The 24,057-nt window shown below is 54.3% G+C and overlaps 8 protein-coding genes across 8 annotated transcripts; 4 read left to right on the top strand and 4 right to left on the bottom strand.

Annotated features, from left to right (window-relative positions):
• Nucleotides 1-262: 262 nt before the first annotated feature.
• On the bottom strand, nt 263-2,524 carry CTAM01_10544 (uncharacterized protein; the record flags this gene model as incomplete). The annotated part of the gene is made up of 2 exons (XM_060526559.1): nt 263-2,091; nt 2,224-2,524. The coding sequence occupies 2 exons, from the start codon at nt 2,522-2,524 to the stop codon at nt 263-265; spliced, it is 2,130 nt and encodes a 709-aa protein (XP_060378807.1).
• A 1,283-nt stretch (nt 2,525-3,807) lies between these two features.
• CTAM01_10543 (uncharacterized protein) lies at nt 3,808-4,314 on the top strand (the record flags this gene model as incomplete). Its single annotated transcript, XM_060526558.1, has 1 exon — nt 3,808-4,314. The coding sequence occupies one exon, from the start codon at nt 3,808-3,810 to the stop codon at nt 4,312-4,314; it is 507 nt and encodes a 168-aa protein (XP_060378806.1).
• A 177-nt stretch (nt 4,315-4,491) lies between these two features.
• On the bottom strand, nt 4,492-8,183 carry CTAM01_10542 (ATPase; the record flags this gene model as incomplete). Its single annotated transcript, XM_060526557.1, has 2 exons — nt 4,492-8,010; nt 8,067-8,183. 2 exons carry the CDS (start codon nt 8,181-8,183, stop codon nt 4,492-4,494), a joined length of 3,636 nt encoding a protein of 1,211 aa, XP_060378805.1.
• Nucleotides 8,184-8,845: 662 nt separating this feature from the next.
• CTAM01_10541 (DNA replication licensing factor MCM7) lies at nt 8,846-11,518 on the top strand (the record flags this gene model as incomplete). The annotated part of the gene is made up of 5 exons (XM_060526556.1): nt 8,846-8,894; nt 8,965-9,209; nt 9,265-9,389; nt 9,443-11,390; nt 11,447-11,518. 5 exons carry the CDS (start codon nt 8,846-8,848, stop codon nt 11,516-11,518), a joined length of 2,439 nt encoding a protein of 812 aa, XP_060378804.1.
• Nucleotides 11,519-12,042: 524 nt separating this feature from the next.
• Nucleotides 12,043-13,550, bottom strand: CTAM01_10540 (uncharacterized protein; the record flags this gene model as incomplete). The annotated part of the gene is made up of 2 exons (XM_060526555.1): nt 12,043-12,833; nt 12,905-13,550. 2 exons carry the CDS (start codon nt 13,548-13,550, stop codon nt 12,043-12,045), a joined length of 1,437 nt encoding a protein of 478 aa, XP_060378803.1.
• Nucleotides 13,551-14,069: 519 nt separating this feature from the next.
• On the top strand, nt 14,070-14,663 carry CTAM01_10539 (ribosome biogenesis regulatory protein; the record flags this gene model as incomplete). Its single annotated transcript, XM_060526554.1, has 1 exon — nt 14,070-14,663. One exon carries the CDS (start codon nt 14,070-14,072, stop codon nt 14,661-14,663), a length of 594 nt encoding a protein of 197 aa, XP_060378802.1.
• Nucleotides 14,664-15,381: 718 nt separating this feature from the next.
• On the bottom strand, nt 15,382-17,941 carry CTAM01_10538 (RhoGAP domain-containing protein; the record flags this gene model as incomplete). Its single annotated transcript, XM_060526553.1, has 4 exons — nt 15,382-15,566; nt 15,662-16,357; nt 16,416-17,195; nt 17,332-17,941. The coding sequence occupies 4 exons, from the start codon at nt 17,939-17,941 to the stop codon at nt 15,382-15,384; spliced, it is 2,271 nt and encodes a 756-aa protein (XP_060378801.1).
• Nucleotides 17,942-22,798: 4,857 nt separating this feature from the next.
• Nucleotides 22,799-23,647, top strand: CTAM01_10537 (uncharacterized protein; the record flags this gene model as incomplete). Its single annotated transcript, XM_060526552.1, has 3 exons — nt 22,799-23,060; nt 23,224-23,531; nt 23,600-23,647. 3 exons carry the CDS (start codon nt 22,799-22,801, stop codon nt 23,645-23,647), a joined length of 618 nt encoding a protein of 205 aa, XP_060378800.1.
• Between the last annotated feature and the right edge of the window lie 410 nt (nt 23,648-24,057).

Here is a 24,057-nt window from a genome sequence, read left to right as displayed (position 1 = left end):
TTTTGTCGTGGGAGGGAACGGGAATGCGTACTGGATTTGTTTTTTGAGAACCTTTGCTGTTCCATATGCAGCTCGTTTGGCCATGGTAATGAGGGGATGGATATGGCCCGACATTTGTTCTCTAGGAATCAAACTTTGCTCAGTGTGTAGGCCAAAAGTCCTTGGCTAAGGACTGCTTGAGCCGTTCAACGCAGGCCAACGCAGATAGTCTCAACTCAAATGAAAATTGCAATTGAAAAAAAATGAGGTATCACCGTGCTCATCATACATTGGCCAAGATGTTCATCATAATCCTAATTCTAGCAGGAAGCATTCGCTCCTGCAAGATCGTGTCACCTTCCCGAGCTGGTGGAAACGTCCGCTTTTTGCTTCCGATCTTGCCGTCATTGGAGTACACAGTTGTCTTCTCAATATTGTACACCGGGCTTTTGGTGGATGGAGTTCTTTCCTCAGGACGGTACGTTTTTCTGATAACAGCATATGATGTTCTAATCCGAATTGGACGTTGCTTTCTCTTGGGCTCACTTCGCCGATCGGGAATTTGAGACTGAATTCTGGTGCTATCGGATATTCGAATAGCAGGACTTATGCGTGGAGTACGGTCTTCTTGGACTGGTGAGGCGTTCCTTCGTCTCGGGGAGGCCTCTGTGCTTCGAGCTTCATCATCTTGGCCAACTACAGTCGTGGCTTTGCTGTCTTCGGCGGCCTGTACCTGTGGAGTTGGTCTCTCTTCTTCTTCTTCTTCTTCTTCTTCTTCTTCTTCATGTTCAACATGTATGCTGATTTCTACTGGTTCGTCTGCTTGACTTCCTTTGTTTGCAATCCCTTCAGTGTCGGGTACGTTCATCACTGATGTTGACTCCTGTTGGCCGTCCTGATTCCCTTCCTGCGACTCCTCTTGAATCATATTCTTGTTTTCAACAGAATAATTTTGTGCTTCGATATCTTGAGACATTTCTTGATTCTCTGTTTCTTTCTGAGTAGTCACAATGACGACATCTAGTTCACTTGGAACGGTCGGTACTGATGGCTCGTCTACCTCAGTCGAGACCGACCAATTCAATGTCGAAAGCGTGCTCTCCGCCGGATCTGCCTTTGGGCAATTGGCCTTGAAGCCAGCCAAATTGCTATAAGCACTGCTTATTCTACCTTTCAGTAACTCATTAAACCTCTGAGCAAGGTCGAGGCGGCTAGTGACTTGCGGTATTTTCCATGACGGGTATAACCTCCCATGGCAGCGGGACGTGTAAAATGTCTTTTCAGCTTCAATAAAGGCGTTGCAGAGGTAGCATGCGTCTTTGCTGGATCGAATGACTCTGGGAGGAAGGTCTGAATGGCGGCTCTTGAGATGATAGTGGTATATCAGCTGAACTTCAGCGTGGACCTTTGCGTTCTTCAGCACATCCTTGGCCTGATTTTCGAATACAACGTTGACATCCTGATGGTTTTCTTGTGACCAGGCATCCCTGAGGACCCGATCGGGGCCTTTCGTGATTCCATTCCTTGACAGAGCTGTGGTGAGTTTTGGGTACCTTTCATATGCTCCCATCCGTTTGTAAGCTCCTTGCGCAAAGCTCGTGAGGTTGACCGTCACCACATCCGCGGACCTAGCAATTGGGTACTTCTTTGCAGTCCGGTATATATGTCGAGAGACCTCTCTGTACCGCGCAATCTTGGAGATCATATTACACAGGCTCGTTTTCGAGCTTGGGGCCATTTCCGTGTGAGGGATCATGTGGACGAGCTGTTCAAAGTGGTCGACTAGTGAGAGCTGGAATATATCTTCCACCAAGCACTTCAGCTCAGAAGGATCTTGGTATCTTCTCCATCTTCCGAGTGACTTTGTTATATCGCGAGCTCTTGTCAAGAGCTCTTGTGACTGTGCCATGCTGTTGCTCGGCTGAGTAAAGTATATGCTGAGCGTTTTGAGCAACGTCTCAATTGACTGTCGTTTTCTCGTTGGGCGCCCTTGCGATCTCCCAGCTCGTGCTGTGGGCTCTTCGCGAATGCGTTTGAGAATCCGATTGTAGCACATCCTTACAACCTCTTCGAAGACCCCATCCTCGACTTTGGATCTTGATTCCTTAGGATCTATTCAGCATCGAGTAAGCTCATGTCTCCCCAGCACCTGAGAAGGATAACATCAATACTTGCCGTCAAGACCCTTTAATTGCTGGAAAATCTGTTCGAATCCATGCTTGATATCCAGCAAGATTTCTTGACCATTGTTCGGGCTCTTTTTGTTGACGGCCACCACAATTTCTAAACGGCGTTGTTCAGTTCGTTCTTCAATGTAGACAGCCGGAACGAAGTCCGGGTTTCCATCGATGCTGGCCAAGAACGCAAAGGCGCCGCATAAACTTCGCTCTCTACTGAACTGCAGAGTTCTCTCCTTTTCTTCAATAGGGTTCAATGATGGCGGATTGCGCTGGGGGTAGTGATGAAACTTGCTCAAAAGATGCAATAGTGATATGTTCTCGGCGCAAGCAACTGCCGCAGCGCCACCTTCGCCAGACCTATCCATCGTGGCTTAAAGTATTTGTTCTGAAATGGTTGTAAGGGAACAAGGGAAACACACTTAACGGCCGGTAATTGACGAGCACATTGTGACTACAAAGTGTTGGTATTGTGATATCCATGATGCCGAGCCTTGCGCCTACGGCAGGCGCCCAAGGCTTCTTGTATGAGCGAACAATTGTATCGAAACGCAGCGCGTGCAGCAAGTCACCTTAGCAACTTCCTTGCCATGTATGCTGCATACCAAGATGTACGAGGTGAGGCGTTTTGATATGACACAAGCGAATCAGCAACAGTTGCGTCCCTCCCTTTTTCCAAGATTCTGCAGGAGGCCAACCAAACCGCGGTCCAATGGTGAGGCCAGGCAAAGGGCCCGAAAGCCCTGTGCATCTCGTCATTTCAGACACCTGGAAAGGCAAGAAAAGAGAGCATGACAAAATCTTATAGAAGGGCTCATCGGTATTCGTATCACGGCGATGGAATAGCATGCCGGAGTTCGCTCGACGAAGGAATCTACTATACTCCCCGTATCCGCATCCGCATCCGGGTCCGAGACCCACTGGTTCATCCCGCGTGGGACTACCTTACGCAGCTCCGCCGAGCCCCATAATGCCCAACACACTTGGAGAAACACCGATCGTAGTCACGACCAATTGCGCCACTTGAGGGCCGGCTGTATTGATGTGCACATGAACTTTGGGAATGGCATTCCACTGAGGTTGAAATAAGCTTCTTCCACCCGAGTCGCTGGGCTCATAATCCTTTGTCCTCGCTCACTGATTCCGGATCTACCGGGCCTGCGGGGAATCACCCTCACGGGCGCTGGATCCATGACTGGCCTAAGAAAACAATGGGGGAGACCAAAAAACACTGATTCAGTAAAGGAAACACTCCATCATGCAGTGGGCACCTGTTCTCCAAATGCCCGTATTCGGGTCCGTGGGACGCAAAAGGGAGGCTTCGTCTGATACATCAACTGTATCACATGCAGCTCCTAGAGAGCGGCCTCTCAATTTGACGCATAAGGGCAAGCTCGGGAGGGCGGCATCATCGTCTTCGAATTTGAGTTTCTTTGTCTGGGGCATATACTTTATCATTTCAGCTGCGGGTTCCTTTCTCACACTGCACATCTTATCTCATACTCAGACTTCAATTTCATTCTGAAAGAACACATCTCATCGCCCTCGTATCTAAACATAAATTTCAAGACATTGTAGACTGCACACTCATTGAGCCAACAACACCCCACGACATCAAAACTCCATCACCAAACACAACCACCTTGCAAAGATGTTGAATACCACAGTAACCGTAACACACATCTCGCCCATCCCCTCAACCCTCTCCCGCGAAGGCGCCCTAGCCCTCATCCACGACGCGGAGCACCACATCAAATGCGACCCCAACATGAAAGACTACGCGGCCCGCACGCCCGCCATCCCGCCCACCGTCCCAAAGGACATTGACCCCATCGCCGCGACGCAGTGCTTCTCCGTCACCGACAGCGTGCCCTCGATGCTGCCCAAGGCCATCTGGAGCGGCGACGCCGTCAGCGACTACGACTTTACGTTCACGAAAGACGGCAGCTTCGTGCGTACGAGCTGTCCGCTCAACGTGCTGCTCGAGACGCGCTGGCGCGTAAAGGATGCCGAGGGCGCCGAGGGTGAGGGCGCGTTAGAGCTGGAGGAGGTTGTTGAGATTCGGTGCTCGAGGCTTTTGGCTGGGGTTGTCAAGTCGCAGTGTGAGACGAATTGGAAGGATTTCCATAAGAAGATTCTGCAAGGAAAGACGGCATGATTAGGTTTCAAAGAGGAGCGACTGTAAGAAAGATGAAATGTCCGTAAGTAATGCACAGGAGCAACTCGCGGTAGACGGCAGACGTGGATATGTTGCGCGGATAGATTCATATGTGAACAGTGTCTAGTTTTGAGAGGTGTACTTTCAATTGTACGGTAATATGGCTTTCTTGATATCTCACATCAGACTGCTTCGCCCGCCAATTTCCATGCTTCCCTGGCCATCCTTCATCTCACCACTTCGACCAACGACAAATTCCCGATAAATTCTCTGCAGCCTGGCCCGCTCCTGCGTGCTGATACTCGATCTGGTGTTTTCCAGTGCCTTCATCAAGTGCTCCAGCTTAACCACGACCTCCTTGTCGTTGACCGGCTTGCCATCCCCTTCTGGACGTTGAGATTGCTTGACCCTCTTACGGGCAAGTTTGATGCTCTCCAACTTGGCGAGGATTGCGGCATTTTCAACAAGCTCTTTCTGCCGGCTGATCGGCTTCGCGGCAGGTGCAGCGTCTTGGCCGTAGCGGAACTGTACGAAGCTGGGGACAGAGCCTTGGGAAGACGACTTGCCATTGACCTTGCCGTTCGTTGTTGGGGCATGGCTGACATCATCCAGAACATCGTGGATCGCCTCCAGCTGGGAGTTGGACACAAGAGCCTGGAGATCAGCACCGGAAAAGCCTTCGGTTCTACGTGCGAGATCAGTCCACGCGTCGTCGGACTCTGTCAATTCCTCGCCGAGCTTGACCTTGCTGCTAAGGGACTTCAAAATGTCCACTCTGTCTTCCAATAGCGGCATGTCGCAGAGCAAAGATTTGTCCAGGCGTCCAGGGCGAAGTAGAGCAGGGTCGATCAAGTCTGGCCTAGATGTTGCTGCCAGCACGTAGACACCGGAAAGGCCTTCCGCTCCGTCCATCTGCGTGAGAAGCTGGTTCACTACTCTGTCTGTGACACCAGTAGAGTCATGGCCACGCTTTGGGGCTATAGAGTCAAACTCATCAAAAAACAAAACACACGGCTTCGCAGCTGACGCGCGTTCAAAGAGATCGCGGACACTCTTTTCAGACGCTCCAATGTACTTGTTGAGGATCTCAGGTCCCTTGACGCTGATGAAGTTCAGGCCGCATTCTCCAGCAACGGCGCTTGCAAGCAAGGTCTTGCCACAGCCTGGGTATCCATACAACAGCAGGCCTGACCGTAGTCGCAGGGGACACTGCTCAAAGATTGGGGCGTACTTTGTTGGGTACTGCAAAGTCTCCAGGAGAACCTTGCGAGTTTCTTGCAAACCGCCGATGGAGCTGAAAGTGGTGGTTGAGTGTTGTAGAGAGACATTTCTCAGCGAGGCGGGCGTGAACCCCTTGAGAGCATTGTCAAAGTCGACGCGACTCAGATGTACCGCACCTCCCTCACCGTCCGTATCGTTGACAGACCGGATAATGGCTTCGTTCCGTGCTCTTGCCACAAGTAGGGTGATGTCTCCTGGCATATAGCCATCAATGAGGCCAGCAACATCCAAGAAATCCAAGTCGGGACTGATGACGAATCCTCCACTGGTGCCATTCTGGTTCTCGCGGCTGCCTTGGCTGCCGGCATCCATCCATGCGCTGTCCTCCCCTCCGGCGCTTCCGTCAGCTGTGGGTGGCCGGCTGCCATTCTGCGGTGGCCTTGGAAAGTCTTCAGCGGAAATTGCGTCTCTTCTGACAATGCTTTCCATGACCTTTCGTCTCGCTTCCTTGTTCGGCGCCTTCAAATCAACAATCTCGCGGACGACATGACCCCCAATGATGACACTGTTCAAGGAATCTTTACCCTCCGCAACAGCCAACAGGACCACTCCAGTATCCACGTTGCAGTATTGGCGTACCATGGAACCAATGATTTCGCTAATCTGGCGGCTCCGTCCGTTGTCGTTGCCAACTTGCAATTCGGTTTCCACAGGGCACAGCTTGTCGAGGTCGTCCAAAACTACGAGTGCCTTGCCCCCAAGCCTAGCACCCCAGCTGGCTGACATAAATACTTGGGTCAAGGTATCCTTGATGGTAGCAATTCGAGTCTCGTCATTAACGAGCTTCCGGCATGGGAAGTAAGTCGTATGGAATAAAAGATCTTTGCCAAGCTCCTGCGCTAAAGACCTGGCAACTGCAGTCTTGCCAGAACCCATAGCACCGGTCAGGAGAGTCGAGGAAAGGTGTGAAAGGTGGCTTCGGAGGTCTTGAAGGAGCTTATCAATGCCTACTAGCTGCCCGTCATAGGACGGCTGTAGCTCAGCGATACTATCGTCGTTCATCCACGACGGTCGGGGAACCGGGTCTCGAATATCGACCGGAATTTTCTCGCTGAGGCCCAAGACCCATCTTGTTGATGATCTAAGCGGATCGCTGTTGATAGCTGGCGGATCGAACTTGATTACTCCTCCTTCCCAACCTTGAGGAGCCTCGAGGCCCTCGAAAAGGCCAATTACTGATCCGTCTGTCAAAGGTCCAGTGATGAGAGGGGCAACATCTTTGCGAGCGTACAGATGCCTAAACTGCTTGGCCGCCTCCTCTTTGCCAGCCTTGGATTCGCCACCGAACTTCAATCCATCTGAAGATTTTTTGGAAGCGGCAAACGGTTGCACTATCAACTTTGTAACAGCATCCAGCGGCCATTGTTGCGGCGCCGGCTCGACCTTGACAATCCCTCCAACGGATCCTGTAAAGCCCAATGTTGCACACAATGCTGGAGAGAGGGCAATGGTCTTGCTGTCGGGTGGATCGTCCCAAGCGCGTAGATGTGCGACAACCTTTGTAGCTACTTTCGATGTGCTTGCTGATTGTTCAGCATCTTGTGGTTTCTGGGTGGAACTTGCTTGTGGTGTAGGTCGCAGAATGTTGACCGAAACATAGTTCACACCTCGGAAATCCTTGGTGTACAGAATGTCGCGGTCTACCCAAACGCTGAAATCTTGGGTAGTCAGGTCCTCGTCGAACCACTCCCGGCAAGCCGAATGGGCGATACCGCGTAAACAGAGGGCAGGCTTGCGATCTTCCCGCGCACTACGCCGCCGGACTGTACTTGCGCCGCTGCGCTTGGACTTGGAGGTGCTTGCCACACTACGATTCTCTCCCAGGGAGTGTGCTGTCTTGGCCCGGACCTTTGGCGCAACAATGACTTCAGCGTCGGGGGATATTTTGACGAAAGGAACTTCGGCGCCGGGGGCGGGATCGAGAGAAACTACTTTGACGTTTGCTGTTGATGTTGGCGAGAGGTGTAGAGTCAAGGCGTGAGGGGCGACCAATGAGCCGGAGCTGGAAGTAAACGCGGGGTTCGGCAAAGCTCGTACTTGAGAGAGGAGGTTGAGTTCGAGGAAGGTCGCATGCAGCTCAATCATTTCCCAGTCTTCCGGAGTGAGCGGTTCGATGTTGATCGTGTGCGCAACGGGCGGATCGACATGTATTGAAGCCGTCACCTTTTGTCCGTCTGTAAGGCCTAGGGTGTTGGCCAACGTCGCGTCGATTTCGACCTGCGCTACTTCCTGGTCGCGCCCCGAAGCGCCTGGTCTACCTCCATTGATACCATCGCGTCCGACTATGGGTGCGACCTTGCGCTTACTCGGCATGCCCGTCCATCCGACGAAGACGGATTTTTGTTGTGATGCGCCGGACCCGGAGGCGCCCGTGGAGGGCCGGTAACTGAGTTCGGCAACGACATTTTGTGCAGGCTGTAGGAGATTCTATGAGAAGGAGAGCCATTGACAATATGTGACTAGAGACCTACTGTGTTGACGTTCACGAGGAGTGAGACCAGCGATGCGGGGAGATTGACAAGGCAGTTCTTGAGATGGGCGAGGGAGATCTCCGCCGGAGTCGATTGCGCATTGCGCCGGGAAGACATGACTGCTGCAATTGAGTGTCTAAGGGTCCATAAGAAGATCCCAAGGAAGAGAGCGACAGACTCTACGACGAGAGCACTAGGCAGTGACTACAGATATTGTTGCGGAGAGTCACCGGAGCTTGAGTTGTTGGAGCTGGGGATGGAAGTTCAGCCGAAAGTGACCCTGGCATGTGCCGACGCCGAGGCATTCCCGGCATGGGAAAGCCACCTCCACCCCCATTGGGTCCGAACACGGGGTAGCTGCAGGCGGTACGTACTCTGGGATTCATGCAGGTGCATCCTAACACCTCAGCTTGCGCCTCAGGAAGCAGCTAAAAGTACAACAGTCAGGTACCTGTCATGTGTGGCTGCAAATCAATTAAACCCTGTGGCTCAACGCGCCCCCCTTTCCTGACCGCGACGCGTCCCTGCGTGTCGCCCGGCCAATTTCTGAACCCCTGGTCGCATTGATCTCACATTCGATTCTTCCCAGCCCCCCACCCGGCGCCAAATAATCTTCAATCCGATAGCAGCAGAACCACAAACTCCATACTCCCCGCGGTTGTCGCAGAGACCAAAGTAAAGCAACCTCATCGCCGCATCGCTGCTGTCGAACACACGATTCGTAACCCAAGACTGAAGGAAATCAACCCCACAGCCGAGATCGCACAGATTCTGTCAAGATGGCGCTCCGTCAGTTCAAGGCGCCAGTAGCGTACGAAGCGCAGCAGAGTATGCTCAACCCTTCTGAAGCTCATGGCTTCTCCCGCACCGCCATCATGACCGTGCTGACCTGCAATAGATGCACTTGAATCCTTCCTCACAGACTTCAAGGCGTCCCCCGAGCAAACGATTTCGCATGCCCTTGGAAACATTACGATAGACGAGGATGACTTTAGCGACGATGAGGTGATGGAGGATGACGAGACACGCGGCACCCGTCGCCAGGCCAGGAGTCCGCCAGGCCCAAAATACAAGGTCATGATGCAGAAGCTGGCAGACCGCAAGATCGATGAGGTCTTGATTGACCTGGACGATTTGGCGAGTGTGAGTTGCAGTAGCTCTCCATATCAAGCCTACGGACAGTGACTGACTCTTGCAGTTCGAATCATCCCTTGGCGATGAACTTCAGCTTGTCCACTCTATCGAAATTAACACCAAGCACTACGTCGAGCTTATGTCAAGAGCGGTCGACAAGCTTATGCCTCAACCCAGCGAAGATGTCACGTACGGTTCCCCGGCACCTGTCGTTCAGGGGCATCATGACTAACAGTCGATAGTTTCAAGGATGATGTGCTAGATGTTCTCATGGAGCGGAGAAAACAGAGAAACGATATCCTTCAGAGGCAGGCTACTGAGCCTGTCGATGGTCAGCTGCCCGACCCCAGTATTGCTGAGGACAAGTTCCCCGCCGAGCTTACGCGCCGGTATACTCTCGTCTTCAAGCCCCGATCCGAAACTCCCACCCACCCCGCCAAGGCGCTCGCCGTGCGAGAGGTGAAGGGCGAGCAATTGGGTCATCTCATCACCATCCGAGCCATTGCCACCCGAGTTTCCGACGTCAAGCCTATCGTACAAGTCAGCGCATACACTTGCGATCGCTGCGGTTGCGAAATTTTCCAGCCCGTCAATGACAAGTCATACGGCCCCCTGACCGTATGCCCGTCCGAGGACTGCAAGACGAACCAAGCCAAGGGTCAACTGCATCCTTCTTCAAGAGCCTCAAAGTTCTTGCCCTTCCAAGAGGTCAAGGTCCAGGAGCTGGCTGAGCAGGTGCCCATAGGCCAGATCCCTAGAACTCTGACCGTGTTGTGCTACGGCACCTCCGTTCGTAAGGTGAACCCCGGTGACGTTGTCGACATCTCTGGCATCTTCCTCCCCACACCCTACACCGGCTTTAAGGCGATGAAGGCCGGCCTCTTGACCGATACTTACGTGGAGGCACACCACATCGTTCAGCACAAGAAGGCCTACTCTGAGATGATCGTCGACCCCGCTCTGGTTCGTCGCATCGACCAGTACAGACAGTCTGGCCAAGTCTACGAGCTTCTCGCCAAGTCCATCGCCCCCGAAATCTTCGGTCACCTCGACGTCAAGAAGGCTCTCCTTCTTCTACTTATTGGTGGTGTGACAAAGGAGGTTAAGGACGGCATGAAGATTCGTGGTGACCTGAACATTTGCCTCATGGGTGACCCTGGTGTGGCCAAGTCGCAATTGCTCAAGTACATCTCAAAGGTCGCGCCTCGCGGTGTTTACACTTCCGGCCGTGGTTCAAGTGGTGTTGGTCTGACGGCCGCCGTCATGCGAGACCCTGTCACTGATGAGATGGTACTTGAAGGCGGTGCCCTCGTCCTGGCCGACAACGGTATCTGCTGTATCGATGAATTCGACAAGATGGACGACAACGACCGCACCGCCATCCACGAGGTCATGGAACAGCAGACAATCTCCATCTCCAAGGCCGGCATCTCCACCACCCTCAACGCGCGCACCTCTATCCTCGCCGCCGCTAACCCCATCTACGGCCGCTACAACCCCCGCATCTCCCCCGTCGAGAACATTAACCTTCCCGCCGCCCTTCTGTCTCGTTTCGACATCATCTTCCTTCTTCTCGACTCACCGACCCGCGAATCCGATGCCCAGCTCGCCAAACACGTCACCTACGTTCACATGCACCAGCGTCACCCGGACATCGGCACCGACTCGGTTGTCTTCTCCCCTCACGAAGTCCGCTCCTACGTCGCCCAGGCCCGCACGTACCGACCCGTCGTCCCCGCCTCCGTTTCCGAGTACATTGGAAAGACGTACGTTCGCATGCGTGGCCAGCAAAAGCGCGCCGAGAAGAAGGGCGAGCAGTTCACCCACACCACCCCGCGTACTCTCCTCGGTGTCGTCCGCCTCGCGCAGGCCCTCGCCCGCCTGCGCTTCAGCAACGAGGTTACCCACGACGACGTCGACGAGGCCTTGCGCCTCGTCGAGGCCTCCAAGGAGAGTCTCGCGGCCGAGCAGGCCGCCAATGGACGCCAGCGCCTCAATGCCAGCAGCAGGATCTACAACCTCGTCAAGACCCTCGCCGACAGCGGCGCCTGCCGCGCAGACGACGCCGACGACGACGAGGAGGAGCTCGGTGTCGAGCTCAGTCTTCGCAAGGTCAAGGAGCGTGTCATTGCAAAGGGCTTCACTGAGGACCAATGGCTTGCTGCTCTGGAGGAGTACAATGAGCTTGATGTAAGTTTTTTCCCAACACCTATGTCGATGAACATTGCTGATAATTCATTAAATAGGTCTGGCAAACGGCTGGAAATGGTACGAGGCTGGTCTTCATCACCTCCAACGGCGCAGAGAGGGACGAATGAGAATTTTGAGCGAGCATGCGGCAGTAGTAGTAGTCGTCTTATCGCGCGGTTGGTGGTTAGCTCAAATCTTGTGTTGTTTTCTCATAGTTTGCTTCGTAAAAAAGAAGCCTTTGGGACTTGGCGTTTTGGTTTTGACATTGTTGAGGAAGATGAAGGAGACCAGGGAGAAGGAGGAATATTCTGGCGGAGCACTTGCGAGTGGACTAGCTGTCTAGTCCCGTCCGAGATGGAAATAAAAAATAATGAACAACTAGCATCAGATGTCTCTCGTTTCTACATGTGACCGATTCTGGCCTGATTCCGCACTTTTTCTGGTATTTTAGACATTGTTATAACAGATTGGAATTCCCATGAAATTTGGATGATATGGTTGTATAATACAAAATTTTGTTACCCCCCCCGCCCCTTCTACAAGTAGGCATCTCTTGGTACACTAGTACATGTATACACGTTCTCTCTCTTTACACCGTTTTGCTCTCTCTCCCTCAGACTCCCCTTCTTGGGCAGGACAGAGAATCCCTGATTTAGTACTGCAACACGCGCGTGTTGAGCAAGCTCGCCCGCTCCAACTCGCCGAGGACACCGCCGCCAGCAAGAGTCCACTTCTCCGCGACGGACGACTCGTCGATGCGCGAGCGCATGAGGCCGCTGGCAGCCCAGTACTCCATGACGGCGCGGGCCTCCTGGCGGCTGATGCCGCTAACGTCGAGGGTCTCGACGCCGCGGACGGCCTCGTAGACGCGGTCGTCGTAGCCCTTGAGGTACGGGTCGGGCGTGGGGACGAACTGGTCCGCGGCGGCGGCGGCGGACTGCGCGAGTGCGAGTTCCATGGACGGGGAGCGGGGCGCGTTGCTGCGCGAGGTGGCAGCGATGACGGCGCCGCCGTTGGCGAGCGGGGTCTTGCCCGCGAGGGCGTCGGCGAAGAGGCGGACGAGGGTGAGGTCGTGGGCGTGGACGAGGTTGTAGGCCGGGTCGCGGTAGGCCGAGATCTTCATGATGTGGGAGAGGCCGTCGAGGGCGAGGAGGACGGGGGGGCCCGCGGGGTTGGTGGTGAGCTCGTGCCAGAGAGCCTGGAAGGCGGGCCAGGCGAACTCGGGCTCCTTTGCGGCGGTGGCGATGTCGAGGAGGGTGCCGCCCTTGGGGACGTGGAGGAGCTCGGGGTACTCCTTTGAGATCTTGTACTGCTCCAGGACGGGGCCGCTGGTCTTGACGATGGTCTGGAGGAGGTTGAAGGTGTAGATGGGCTGGTAGAACTGGAGGGGCTTGGTGTTGGGCACGGGGCTGTAGTCCGCGTTGGAGTTGGTGAGGTCTTGGCCTGGTTTACTTGGTCAGTGATGGATGCTTCGCAAAACATGCCCTCAAGTTGTGAGAAAAGAAGATGAGTACCTTCGGGAATGTTAATGACCACCCAGTTGTTCATCAGCGAGTGAGCCATGGCCTGCAGCAACAGCATGCTCTTTCCTGCAATCTTGCCGCCCGTCAACGCCAATCTCAATGTCTGCTTCTCCTTGACGGCAGCATCCAGCCGGCTCGCGAGCTTGACAGTCTCCTCCCTGACCAGCATATGCGGCCTCCGGAACAGGCCCCAGTTCTGCGTCGTCTTGAACGCCTCGAGCGTCCGGAGCTGATCGACCAGCTTATCCGGCAGCCCGACGACGGACCCCTTGCTCTCCGCCGCGGCCAGCGTCTCGTTGGTGATCTCCTTGAGACCCTCGACAGCCAGGGCGTTGTTGTTGCTCAGCGTGATGCGCTTGCGGAACGCCTTTCTCTCGCCGGGGGCCGGCTTCTTGACCCTGACGTTGTCCCTCTTCTTCTTGGAGTTCTGGTTGATCTTGCCGCGACGGATGTGCTTTCCAATCATCTTGAGAGTGCGCGGAGCGGCGTCGGCAGACGATGTCGAGAAGGGGGCCGCGGAGGCGCCGGCATATGCGGTGATGACGGGGACGATGCGCTGCGAGAGGATTCGGGGGGCTGTTGCGGCGGCGGTCGTGGGCCTGGTGAGGCACCGCGCGCAGTTCGCTGCGGAAGCCATTGTGTGCAATTGCTGGGGGAAGAAAAGGACGCCGGTTTCCTGAGTCGATTATCGGTAGAGTGGGTATCCGCTCTGGTTTGTTATGATGCCATTCGAATGAATGCCGGCCAGCGTTTCGTTTTCCGTCCGACGCAACTTCGCCCTTGCAGTTTTGCTGGTGGGAAGCTCTCCCCAAAAAGTTCGATGGTAAATTCTCGGGACGTTAAAGCCACACCCCCTGGCAGCACCCAGCGAACTGGGGAACAAGGTGCACAGGCCAATTTACAGCGTTGATTGGCTGCGTCAATAGCCGGCGTGGCGGTGTCAGTTGTTCCGATTCTTATCGCTATCGCCCGTCGAAATTTCCTAAACCCAGCCAGCCAAAGGAAAAAAAGTTCTAGAGTATCCCACCTTCCAGTACGCTGCGCAACCGTCGGACAAGACAACTACCACATTCAACCCATTCGAAAGGGAAACCCAAGCGCAAACCCACAGAAAAGACATTTCGCCGATTCGAGGAGGAAACACGATACACACAAAATGGCGCTCCCCATCTCGCGCCCCAAGCTGCCCGTCGCAGTCAACAAGCCGACGCCCTACAACTTCGACCTCGGCCTGCTCCTGGCCAACGACCCCAACCCCCTCGAGCTCGACAAGTCCGCCATCGAAGGCTCCCTCGCCGCCACCGCCCGCGATGGTGCCCAGGCCCTCATCAACCAGCTCCTCACCACCTGCCCCCTCCAGAGCACCCCCGAGGGCGTCCTCCTCTCCCTCCCGGACCCCTCGACCCCTCTCCCGCGCGAGAAGCCCGTGCCGGTGGCCAAGGAGCCCACCAAATGGGAGCGCTTCGCCGCCAAGCGCGGAATCAAGCCCAAGACGCGCGAGCAGCGCCGCAACCTCGTCTTTGACGAGGACACCAAGGAGTGGCGCGCCAAGTGGGGTTACAAGGGCATGAACAAGAAGGGCGAGGACGACTGGCTCGTCGAGGTCGATCCCAAGGAGGAGGCGAAGCGCAAGGAGGGCACCACCTGGCAGGGCGACAAGCGGAGGGAAAGAATGGAGAGGATCAAGCGCAACGAGAGAAAAATGAGAAAGAACCAGCGCGAGGCCGGCGAGAAGCGGGAGAAGCGGTAAAGGAGACGAGCGAGAGGAAAGCGTGGGATGCGGAATATGTAATGCTTCGGGTTTCGGCACATGGTTACGGCGTTCATATGGTGGTAAAAATCATTTCTCGGCATATTTTGTCTACAGGAAGAGGGCATCGGTATCTCAAAAAGCAAATGGAGGCGCTTTGTGGCCCAAGATTCGGCCCGCCACAACTCATGTTACTACAAGCCGTCAAGTCTTGCTGTGAACTCGTCCTCCGATTTTGTTTTGCAAAATGGGGGAGCATATGACGTGGCTGTCGCCGCGCGCATCCCCTTTGTCCTACATACAAGAGTCCTATATTGTACAGAGATTCCACCGACCCCTGCAGTCATGTTGTTCGTGGCCCTATGAATCGTCACCCGTCCCCCATCCAGCATCTCGTGAATGCTCCTCGCTCACCCAATTCCTACGATGCTACTAAAGACCAAACCACGCTATATCCGCGGCACCTCACCAAAGCAAAAGAAGGAAGGAAAAAATTAGGTACCCAAACCTAGAGCTACTACTAGTGATTGCCACACTTGATCTAGCTCTGGTTGCTCAAGAACCTGCATGCCGATGAAAGCTCGGCCAACGCAGTTTCCTGAAAACGGTAAAATCGACGGCTTTTGTGATACGGTTCGATGCCCTGGGGGTATACCAAATAGCATAATGCTGTGTCGCAAATGAAGAGATACCCGGTCTGTTGTTCAAAGTCATCCGTTCATGCCATGACTTTTGGTGACATCCGATATAGGCTTGGCACAGGACCGGGGCAGGGAGAGTCGCTCGGAGGAGGAAGAACGGAAGTCGTCAGTGGCGTGATGTCGTCAGTGATGTTGTTGTTGGTGATGCTAAAGTGTTCCCTGTACACACGAGTTCCGCCTGGGTATTCGAGGAAGAAAGAAACTAAAGGATACTCAAAATGGTGTTTTAGAAGCCGAGTGGTGAAAGGGGTTTGATGGGTGACAAGGGCCGCAAGTCATTCGAGCCCCGTGGCTCACGGCCGCTGTCAATCGTCAGCGTCGTACCCATCGTCGAGTTGGATGCGACGCTGCCGTTTGACTCAGAAAGTTGGATGGGCTTTTTTTTTAGCCGTCTGTCTTTCTCCTTGGTCTGCTGCTCAGTGACAACGCTGGACTGCTTACTGCTTTCCGAAAACGATGCCGCGCGATCGTCCAACGTCACAGGAGCGGGATCTTCCTGCGCTACGGGGGCCACAGGCTCCTCGCTCGTCTCACGAGACGGCTTGCGCGGTTCCGAGAGGCCTTTTGGGGGTGGCTGATCGAATAGTTGATATTCCTGCTCAATGAACTTTGCCTCGTTCTTGCAGCCCTTCCAGCAGTCGCGCCAGTCGCAGACCAAGAATCTGAAACAGAATGCGTCAATCTTCATGCATGGCTGGAAGCAAATGCAGAGATTCCTAAAGTCCATCTTATTCTTGTCAGAATGCGCCAGGAGCAAACTGAGGTGGCAGGTGATTGCGAAAAGAAGGTAGTAGTTGAATGGCGAGAGGTTCGACAGCTCTTCGACCAATAGTGGGGGCACGGTTTCGTAGCCGGCGCATTCTCTCGCAACTCGTTCCTGGGCCGCCTTAGGGAATAGCTCATCGGGAAGCTCTCTCAGCCAAGCCTTGAGCATGGAGCCTATGATGTTGATGTCATAGAGGTCCGGCTGTTCGAAGAGGTTTACATCGTACTCTAGAAAGAGACGGTTAGCTTGGCGCCAGCTTTGCGTACGCATGTGTGATGAACAAACCTTCGTCAAACTTCCTCTGCCATTTCTTGATCTGCGGCCCGCTGCCAGGCACACGGTACAAGCCTTCCACATCGCAGCCCTTATAGTTCAAGTAGTCGATCGCGCGCCACGGGAAAGCGGGCATCCAAAACTCCGTCTTGTCTCTTGAATCCTCCAAGCGCTTCGAGATGCGTGTGCGACGCGTCTGCTCGACCAGAGGCAGATTGATTGTCTTGAGTGTGTAGTGCTCATCGTCGATGACAGGCTCCCTCTCCGTCGTGCTTCCACTACGGCCACCCTTGCCGAATAACCGGTTGCTAATAATGTCTCTGCCACTCTTCAGTCCTCCGAAAAAGCCACCATTTTGTGAAGACGAGTTTTGCCGAGGGTGGTGGTCCTTTTCCCTATGATTGTCCTTGTGGCTCATTTCCCGGGGCGACGCGCGGTCTTCCGAGCGATTCCGCCCGGTAGAGTTCACCATTTCTCTGGCAGACCTTTCGGGTCCAGTGCTGGTATTGTTGAGCGAGTGGTTACGGCTCGTCGAGGTGTGCGACGGTTCGGGTTCGACAATCGATACGGGCACCGGGCTGGGTTGCTTGTCTCGAGAGCTTGAGCCGTCCTTGTCGCGAAGCGACTTGCTGCGGCTCAGAAGACCAAATGGCTTCGATTTGGACTTCTTGGACGAGGAGGGTTGGGCGGGAGAAGTATCGTAGTCGGCAGCAGAGGCTAAAGATACGTCGGAGCGGGACGGCAGGGTGGGTGCGGGCTTTTGGACGGAGTGCTCAGCATAGGACGGATCTGCTGGTGAAATGGCATACGGGTCAGCGACTGAAGAAATGGTCTCACGATAGGCGAAACGGGGGATGGATCAGGTAGTGGGCCCCAGCTGCACAGGCAGTGGACACTACGGTCTCAAGAAGGAAAGTTATCCTCGTACCTAAAGGTTGGGTGGGTTGGTTGCTCATGGGAGGAGCATTGTCGGGGCCCCTCGACATACTTTCGCCTCTCGAGTCAGGGTACTGGATCGGGCTCTGTTGGTGTTGCTGGTGCTGGCGCTGAGGGTGTGAGGGCGACTGCGCGGGGGAGACGAGAGAATGGGACGATTTGTTGGCAGACTTTGTGAAATTGAAGAAAAAGCCGGCGGCTTTGGAGGGTCTTCGGGATGGCTCGTCGGGGCGGTGCTGTTGTTGACGAGGGCTGATGGGGTTGTGCTGATGATGCTGGCGAGGGGGCGTGTCTTCGGAGGCGCGGTGGAGGGCGGAGGAGATGGCTTGATACTGTTCGAGGTCTTCGTCGTCGTCCTGGTCTTGAAAGTTTCGATGCTCGTCGGTCAACTGAAGAGACTGCTTGCCACTTGCGCTGGGCCTTTTCGGAGTGAACCTAAAGGGAGAGCGCGGAGATCTGGGAGAGGATTGCGATTTAGAGCCAGCGCTTGGAGGAACGGCAGAGGCGAGGGTTTCAGCAGAGCGCGGCACGTCTTCAGGCTGGTCGGAGGAGGCTTGAGATTCAGACAGCGTCAGCGGCTGTGGTGCATGCTTCCGGCCCATGGTAGGAAATTAATAATGTGCCTCTCTCTTTTTTTTATTCCCCGGGTAGCTGAATGAAATAGGAGATTTTGGGGGCCCGGTCAAGGATGATACCCAGAGGGCGCGGCGACACAGACAAGGCGTTGGTGGGCGGGCGGCGATGGGTGGTGGCAGCAGAGAGGCAGCGCAGGAGCTCCTCAATCAGGTCAGGGCCACCCAGCTTGGGGATCCGTACGGTACGAATCCAGCGGTCCGGGGTAAGTAAGGTGAGGTGGATGAGGTGAGGCAGACTCCAGAGAGAGCACCAGGCCTGCATGGGCTACCTCAGGGCTCAAGCTGCACGAAGTATTCGTAGTGGTAATAGCGGTATCGGTAGAGAGACTGTGTGTATGTACTGGTGCGGCGAGGAGAGAGAGTAGTGCGACGTGCGACGGGGAGACAGGCACACACAGGGCACAGGACAGGATCAGAATCAGGATCGGGATGAGATGGGATAGGTTGAGATGGGACGGGCAAGGAGGCCCAGAAACGGTCCTTATCCTGATTCGTTCTCTGCCGCAGGAGGGCCAACTGTTTCGGTGCGCGCACTTGGACCAGACGGATCACGCATCTGTCGGGGATATCAGGAGGTGGAAGGGGTAAAGTGCCAGATGGGGGAGACAGGCTAAGGAATGGAAATCTGTGGTAGGTGGGCGATTGAGGAAACAGAGATAGATCACCTAACCTAACATAACCTAAGGCGCGGGCGGGTGATGAAAGTGTGCAATGTAGTATAGAGAGGAAGAGGGAGATGAAGGATGAGAGGGTGAGTGAGTGACTATGTGTGAGTGAATGAAAGATGGAGTTGAGATGGTACCTGAGAGAGATGGTGTGTGAGAGTGAAAGTAGGTAGGGAAGAAGGGGGGGGGGGGGTAAGGTACCAGGTAGGTTGGTAACCAAACAGTACCTGTGAGGTAAGGTAAGGTGAGGTCAGGTACAAAGCAAGGTTCCTTGAGATAAGTACAGTATGGCTAGGTATTAGGTGAAAGCAGCCCGCCCGTGTTGGAGAGGTCGGGGCGTGTGAAAGGAGGCTGATGCAACTAGGTATGGGATGGGCATTGCAAGCTTGGGGACGATTGAACCAAAGATGCGGCTTTGGCTTGACTTGTTCTGGGTTGTTCCCTATTGTATTCCCGTATAAGAACAGCCAGGTGGCTGAAAAAGGTTGAATGTGAAGGAAGTTTCAATCATTATTGAACATGAATAACGGGCAGAACGACTGGGAGAGGAAAGAAAGAAAGAAAGGAACATAGGTGTTGGTACCTTGGGCCAAGGATTGATTGATGGGAACAAAGTTGCAAACTAACAGTTCCCCTACAGACCTGGAGTGCCCGAGGTACCTTACCTACCTTACCAAAGGGAGAGGGTGGTAGCCAGCCCGGCGTGAGGCCTGTCTATGTCCGTGCCTGTACCTGGAACCGGGAGCCAAGCACAGGATCTGTAAGGTACAGCTACATGGGGGGAAGACCCTAAGGTACCAACCTCAGAAGGAAGGCGCGGCGCTTGCTTTTGTCGAGCTCCTGCCTGCAAAAAATAGAGGAGAGACTGTGGAGTCACAAGCCGTTACCTCAGACAGTGGTGAGAGACGTCCGAAAAGAGGCGTATTTACATACGCAGTACCTAAGAGGGGGGACTCGGGAAATCTGTCACTGGCAGGAAGGAGCCATGGCCCGGTGTGGATCCGACCCTGAACGAGACCTGGCTGAGGAAGGCAAGAGGGCCGGGGTGGTGGTAACTGCCCGGTGACAGGCATCGCCTTCCATTCGAGTCTTGATGCCCGGCGGGGAGCTTGGAGGAAAGAATGGGGGACACAACGCGGCACGAGAGGGAGAGAGGGCACCCCGGCCGTAGTTGCCAATTGGTCTGGTGGTGTCAATCCCGACAAGCACCAGGTGAGAACGTTGGGCAGGTCGCTGTGGGGGCCTCAGGCTGTGCTGATTCCTGAATGTCCTGGACTTCTGAGATTCCCTCTCGCAATGGCCTGACACCGCATCACACTTCATTTGCGGCTTAGGTACCTTGCTCCAACTAAACACTAACATCATTTGCTGCGCTAGCCACCACCTCGTGTTGGACCTATGCTACCTTTCCTTGCCATATTCAACACGACGTATTGGAATACCCTCATCTTGTTGCTCAACTCTCTTTAATTACCATGTCGCCCATGTCGGCTTCTACGGACACGGCGTGCGTGTCTACCCTGGTGCATTGGTGCCGTCCGTTGCCGGTTAGGCCTCAATGCGGCTCTGGCCATTGAAACCGATACATTCTTCAATCTGCCTCCTTGCTCCATCCATTATCCCTCAGCACTGCAATTACCTCAAGCGGTCTTCTGCCACCAAAGACGTCCGAAGAACCGTGGCTGCTTGCGGCCTAGTTGCATTAACAGCCTTGGTCGACCAACAACGAACAAGGCCAACGGCTTGCCGCTTGCCAGTCTCATCCGCCAGTCTCATCCGCCAGTCGCCGCGCACAGATCGTGGTCCGGTCCTCCTGTAGTGTCGATTTGGGCAGCGCACGTCTGTTTGACATTGACATTGCTCAAGCTATTGGGAAGCCATACCTGCCAAGCACCATTCTGGACGAGCCGTCTTGGATCGCAGAGTCAACCATGCCAGCCTCACCATCAGGTCGCCTTTACAAGTGCCTTCTTTGTGGACTCGCGACAACCAACAAGTCGTTCGTTGATAGCGACCACCAGCTTGGGCGCATTGTTTGTACTAAAAAGGGAATACATATCCCAAATCTATCGGTGATCTCTTCGTCCGTGTCACGATTCGTATTCGCAAGCGGTATACTCGGACTCAGCACCCAACACGATCCCGGCCAATGAAGGAAACTTGCTCCGATGGCGATGACGGAGTCTGTTCTCTGCCTTTTGCAGATGATTTAAAAACACCAAGCTGAAAGGGATCTCGCGGGGAGTCGGCTCCTCAGGTGTTCCATGCCAAGGCATTGAATGAATACCCTATCCAACTCGACTCTTGGAGGACATTGCCCACTGGACTGCCAGGAGGCCAGACTCTTGAAACGCAGTCAATTCTAGGATTGCCACGTTTTGCATCGCCTGGAATGTGAGCAACGCCAGGGGTGCTTACTGCTTGCAGCCGTCCATGTAAGCTTTAAGCGTTGCATTACCTCATGACACAACTTGCGGTCACCCCTTAGAACCGGTCATCTTTCTAGTCGTCTATCTCGGGATACGTTAATTGGCAATACCAAGACGGTCAGTGCCTCCGCAGCAGTACGGCCGTCTGTGGTCCCGCCGCTCGGGCATCAAGCTGTGCGCCGTTATATGTCGTGATGACGGCACCTCCGAAGTCCGATAGGCGCTCCGCAAGTTCAGGTGACTGACCACGAGCGGGTTACCTCAAATGTGAGGGAGGGGATGAAGCCTGAAGCAAACCCGTAATATGAAGCACCACGTGGTCAGAACACCGCGACAGTATGTACACTTGCAAGACGAGGCTAGGCGTTGCCGACAGAGAACGGAGCAACAGACTGATCTGGCATGATGTGACAAGTCGCGACGCAGCCAGCACGCTATCGACGCACTCTGTGCGTTTCTTCTGCACGTTCAGACCCTTCCAGAGTGTTTGGAAGCCCGAGTCGAAGATCCCCTTACTCCGTCCAACGGTGAGCTCGGCTCGACTCGCTCAACTTGCCTCCCTGGCCAGACAAGAAGACAAGAAGACAAGAAGCTTGCCGGCTGCCCACTGATTTGACGGCAAGGAGTCGCGCTACTGCGCGTCCATCTGCAAAGCACAGGCAACACGAAGCCATCTAGCATATCATCGCCTCCCAAGTCGTAAGCCTCGGACTGGTTGGCAACCAACCAATGCACGTATTCTGGCTTTCGTTTCGAACCGAGCACGTCAAGTGTTGCCGCAACGTGCCGGCTTAAGCCTTATCTCAAAAGATTGTGCCGAAAACGTGCACTCTCTTTGGTCAGAGGGCTTATTTTGAGCAAAGTTATCCAGAGGGACGAGACGACGGGTCATGGCGCAGAAGAAGTAGAAACTCTGCCGAACTTTACGCTAGAGCTGTCGTCATTCTCACTGATACCAAGTCCCGCGTTGCCAATGAAGGTGGTTAGAGATCGACGGAACGGAAGCGTGTACAAGGTATCAAGTATCTATCACAGCCAATACTAGGAAGTCACTGTTCGCTGTATGGCTTCTCGTGGAGAAGTGGCCTCGGCATCAACAACGGAGGACGGTTGAGATTACTTACGTTCGATACGAGATATTCGCAGATTCACTTGCCCGAGGCGTTTTTTGCTCTAGTTGGGAACTTCCGCAGTACTATAATCAACTCCAAGCCCACGGCGTGTCGTCAGCGGTCAAGTGTCTCGCGGGCGGATAGCGGGTTCGGTTGCTAAATATCAACGATGAGTTACCCACTTGCCGCGGCGATCTCTCTCGGTTATGAATTGACAGAATCAAGCCTAGTCGAGGATACAGCTAGCTTGTACCGTGTCGCAAAGCAGCTTTACAGCTATAACTTCCGTACACCAGCAACATGAGCGACAGGACATGAACGAAGTCTCCCAGAGCCTTACCATGGAAAGGGGATAGCACTCTGCGTTCAGGGCCTACGAAGTACTTGGTCTCTGACAACGGCGTCATGGTTCGCACAGGCCTGAATGCCAACGTACACCACCGTTGTCCGAAAGGAGCTTAGTTCAGGCACACAACCGATCACTCTGAAACTCGGTAGTGTTTCTTCGACAAACGCTGGGAAAAGCCCCGCAGGCGTGGGCACGATATGTAAATGTCAACAACGCCCCGAACGGTGTCCGGACGGGAAGGACCCAGAAAAGAGGGTTGGTACGCGCACATGGCAGCGTGGCAGCGTGGCTTCGCCTCCGTTGCTCCTGGCCTGGCACAAGCCTGGGTGATGGCTCCAGCTGTCAATATGGAAGTGGCACGTATTCTCGTACGGATACTGTGTTATGCCCGCGAGGACCCGCCTTTACATAGAGTCTGGGTGCGCAGATTCGGGCCCAACAACGCTGCGTTCTTCCTCGGGAGAACTGGCTCTAGCCCAAGCCGTCTCAAAAGGGAGGGTGCCCGATATGTCATAGTTCGCCCGGCGGGGTGTGAGGTTATTCGCAGGATCAAGCCTGCACCATCTCCTTCCAACTGCCCAGTCCTAGCCACCTTCTTCTACTGTGTACGGTGCCGTCAAGGGCGGCTCTGGTGACCCCGTTTGTACTTGCGATCTTTTGATGATGGGTCTTGCGTAATCCCCATCCATCCAAGATGAGATCGGGAAAAGAAGGGCGTTTCTAAGCCTTCCTTGTCGTCGATCCCAGAGCCTAAAGTACTTCTCCGCCATCTCGTTACCTCTCCAGGACAAGTACGTCTTTCAACACTCATTGGACGGCAAGTTTCTGCAAGACCGGGTTCCAGCCACCATCAATAGCCGTGCCAAGCATCATCCTCCTCAGTTTGGCGGAGGTAGTTATTTGTTACACACCACTCCTACTAGAAGAGCTGCCACAAATGGATTCGGGAAGATGATAGGATCACGAAAAATAATCCGATCTTGCTGCGGTGCTTTGGGGATTGTAAGTTTGCATGGCGGACATGTAGTATGGTGCCAAGAATCCAGCCTAATCCTGTTTAACGATCCCAGGTTAAAGATGAGCTTGGTTCTCAGGTCCGTCTCTCGGTCAACTGTTGAGTTCCTTAAACCCAACTCCCGGTTGACCCCAGTTGGCAATTCAGCTGGCTGCCTTTCAAGTACAGTAACTAAGGTAGATAAAGTCATGGTGCATCACCGCATAGAGTGAGCGAGACTATCACCAAGTAAGGTAAGGTAAGAGACGGCCAGAAGTTGTCGGATACTTAAGACGTCACGGACGTCACCTTCGGATCCGTTAAGCATGGGGTGGGTTACACACCTCGGTGAGGGCGGCGAGGTCACCCCACACTAGATGGACTTCACGGCCCGGCAGTCGGCAGAACCCTGCGTACCGGCCCTGCACCACCATTACCTAAGCGAACGACCTCACTTCATCCATCCTCTCACGCCTGCCTAGGTATTATTGAGGAAGTTTGGTTCGGTTTTAATTCTCCATAAACCTTTTCTGA

The sequence above is a fragment of the Colletotrichum tamarilloi genome (genome assembly GCF_030869305.1).
Source record: "Colletotrichum tamarilloi strain Tom-12 chromosome Unknown Scaffold_49.1, whole genome shotgun sequence".
Classification (NCBI taxonomy): Eukaryota; Fungi; Ascomycota; class Sordariomycetes; order Glomerellales; family Glomerellaceae; genus Colletotrichum; species Colletotrichum tamarilloi.
Note: the sequence above shows the minus strand (reverse complement) of the source record. Positions and strands in the feature narration are given on the sequence as shown.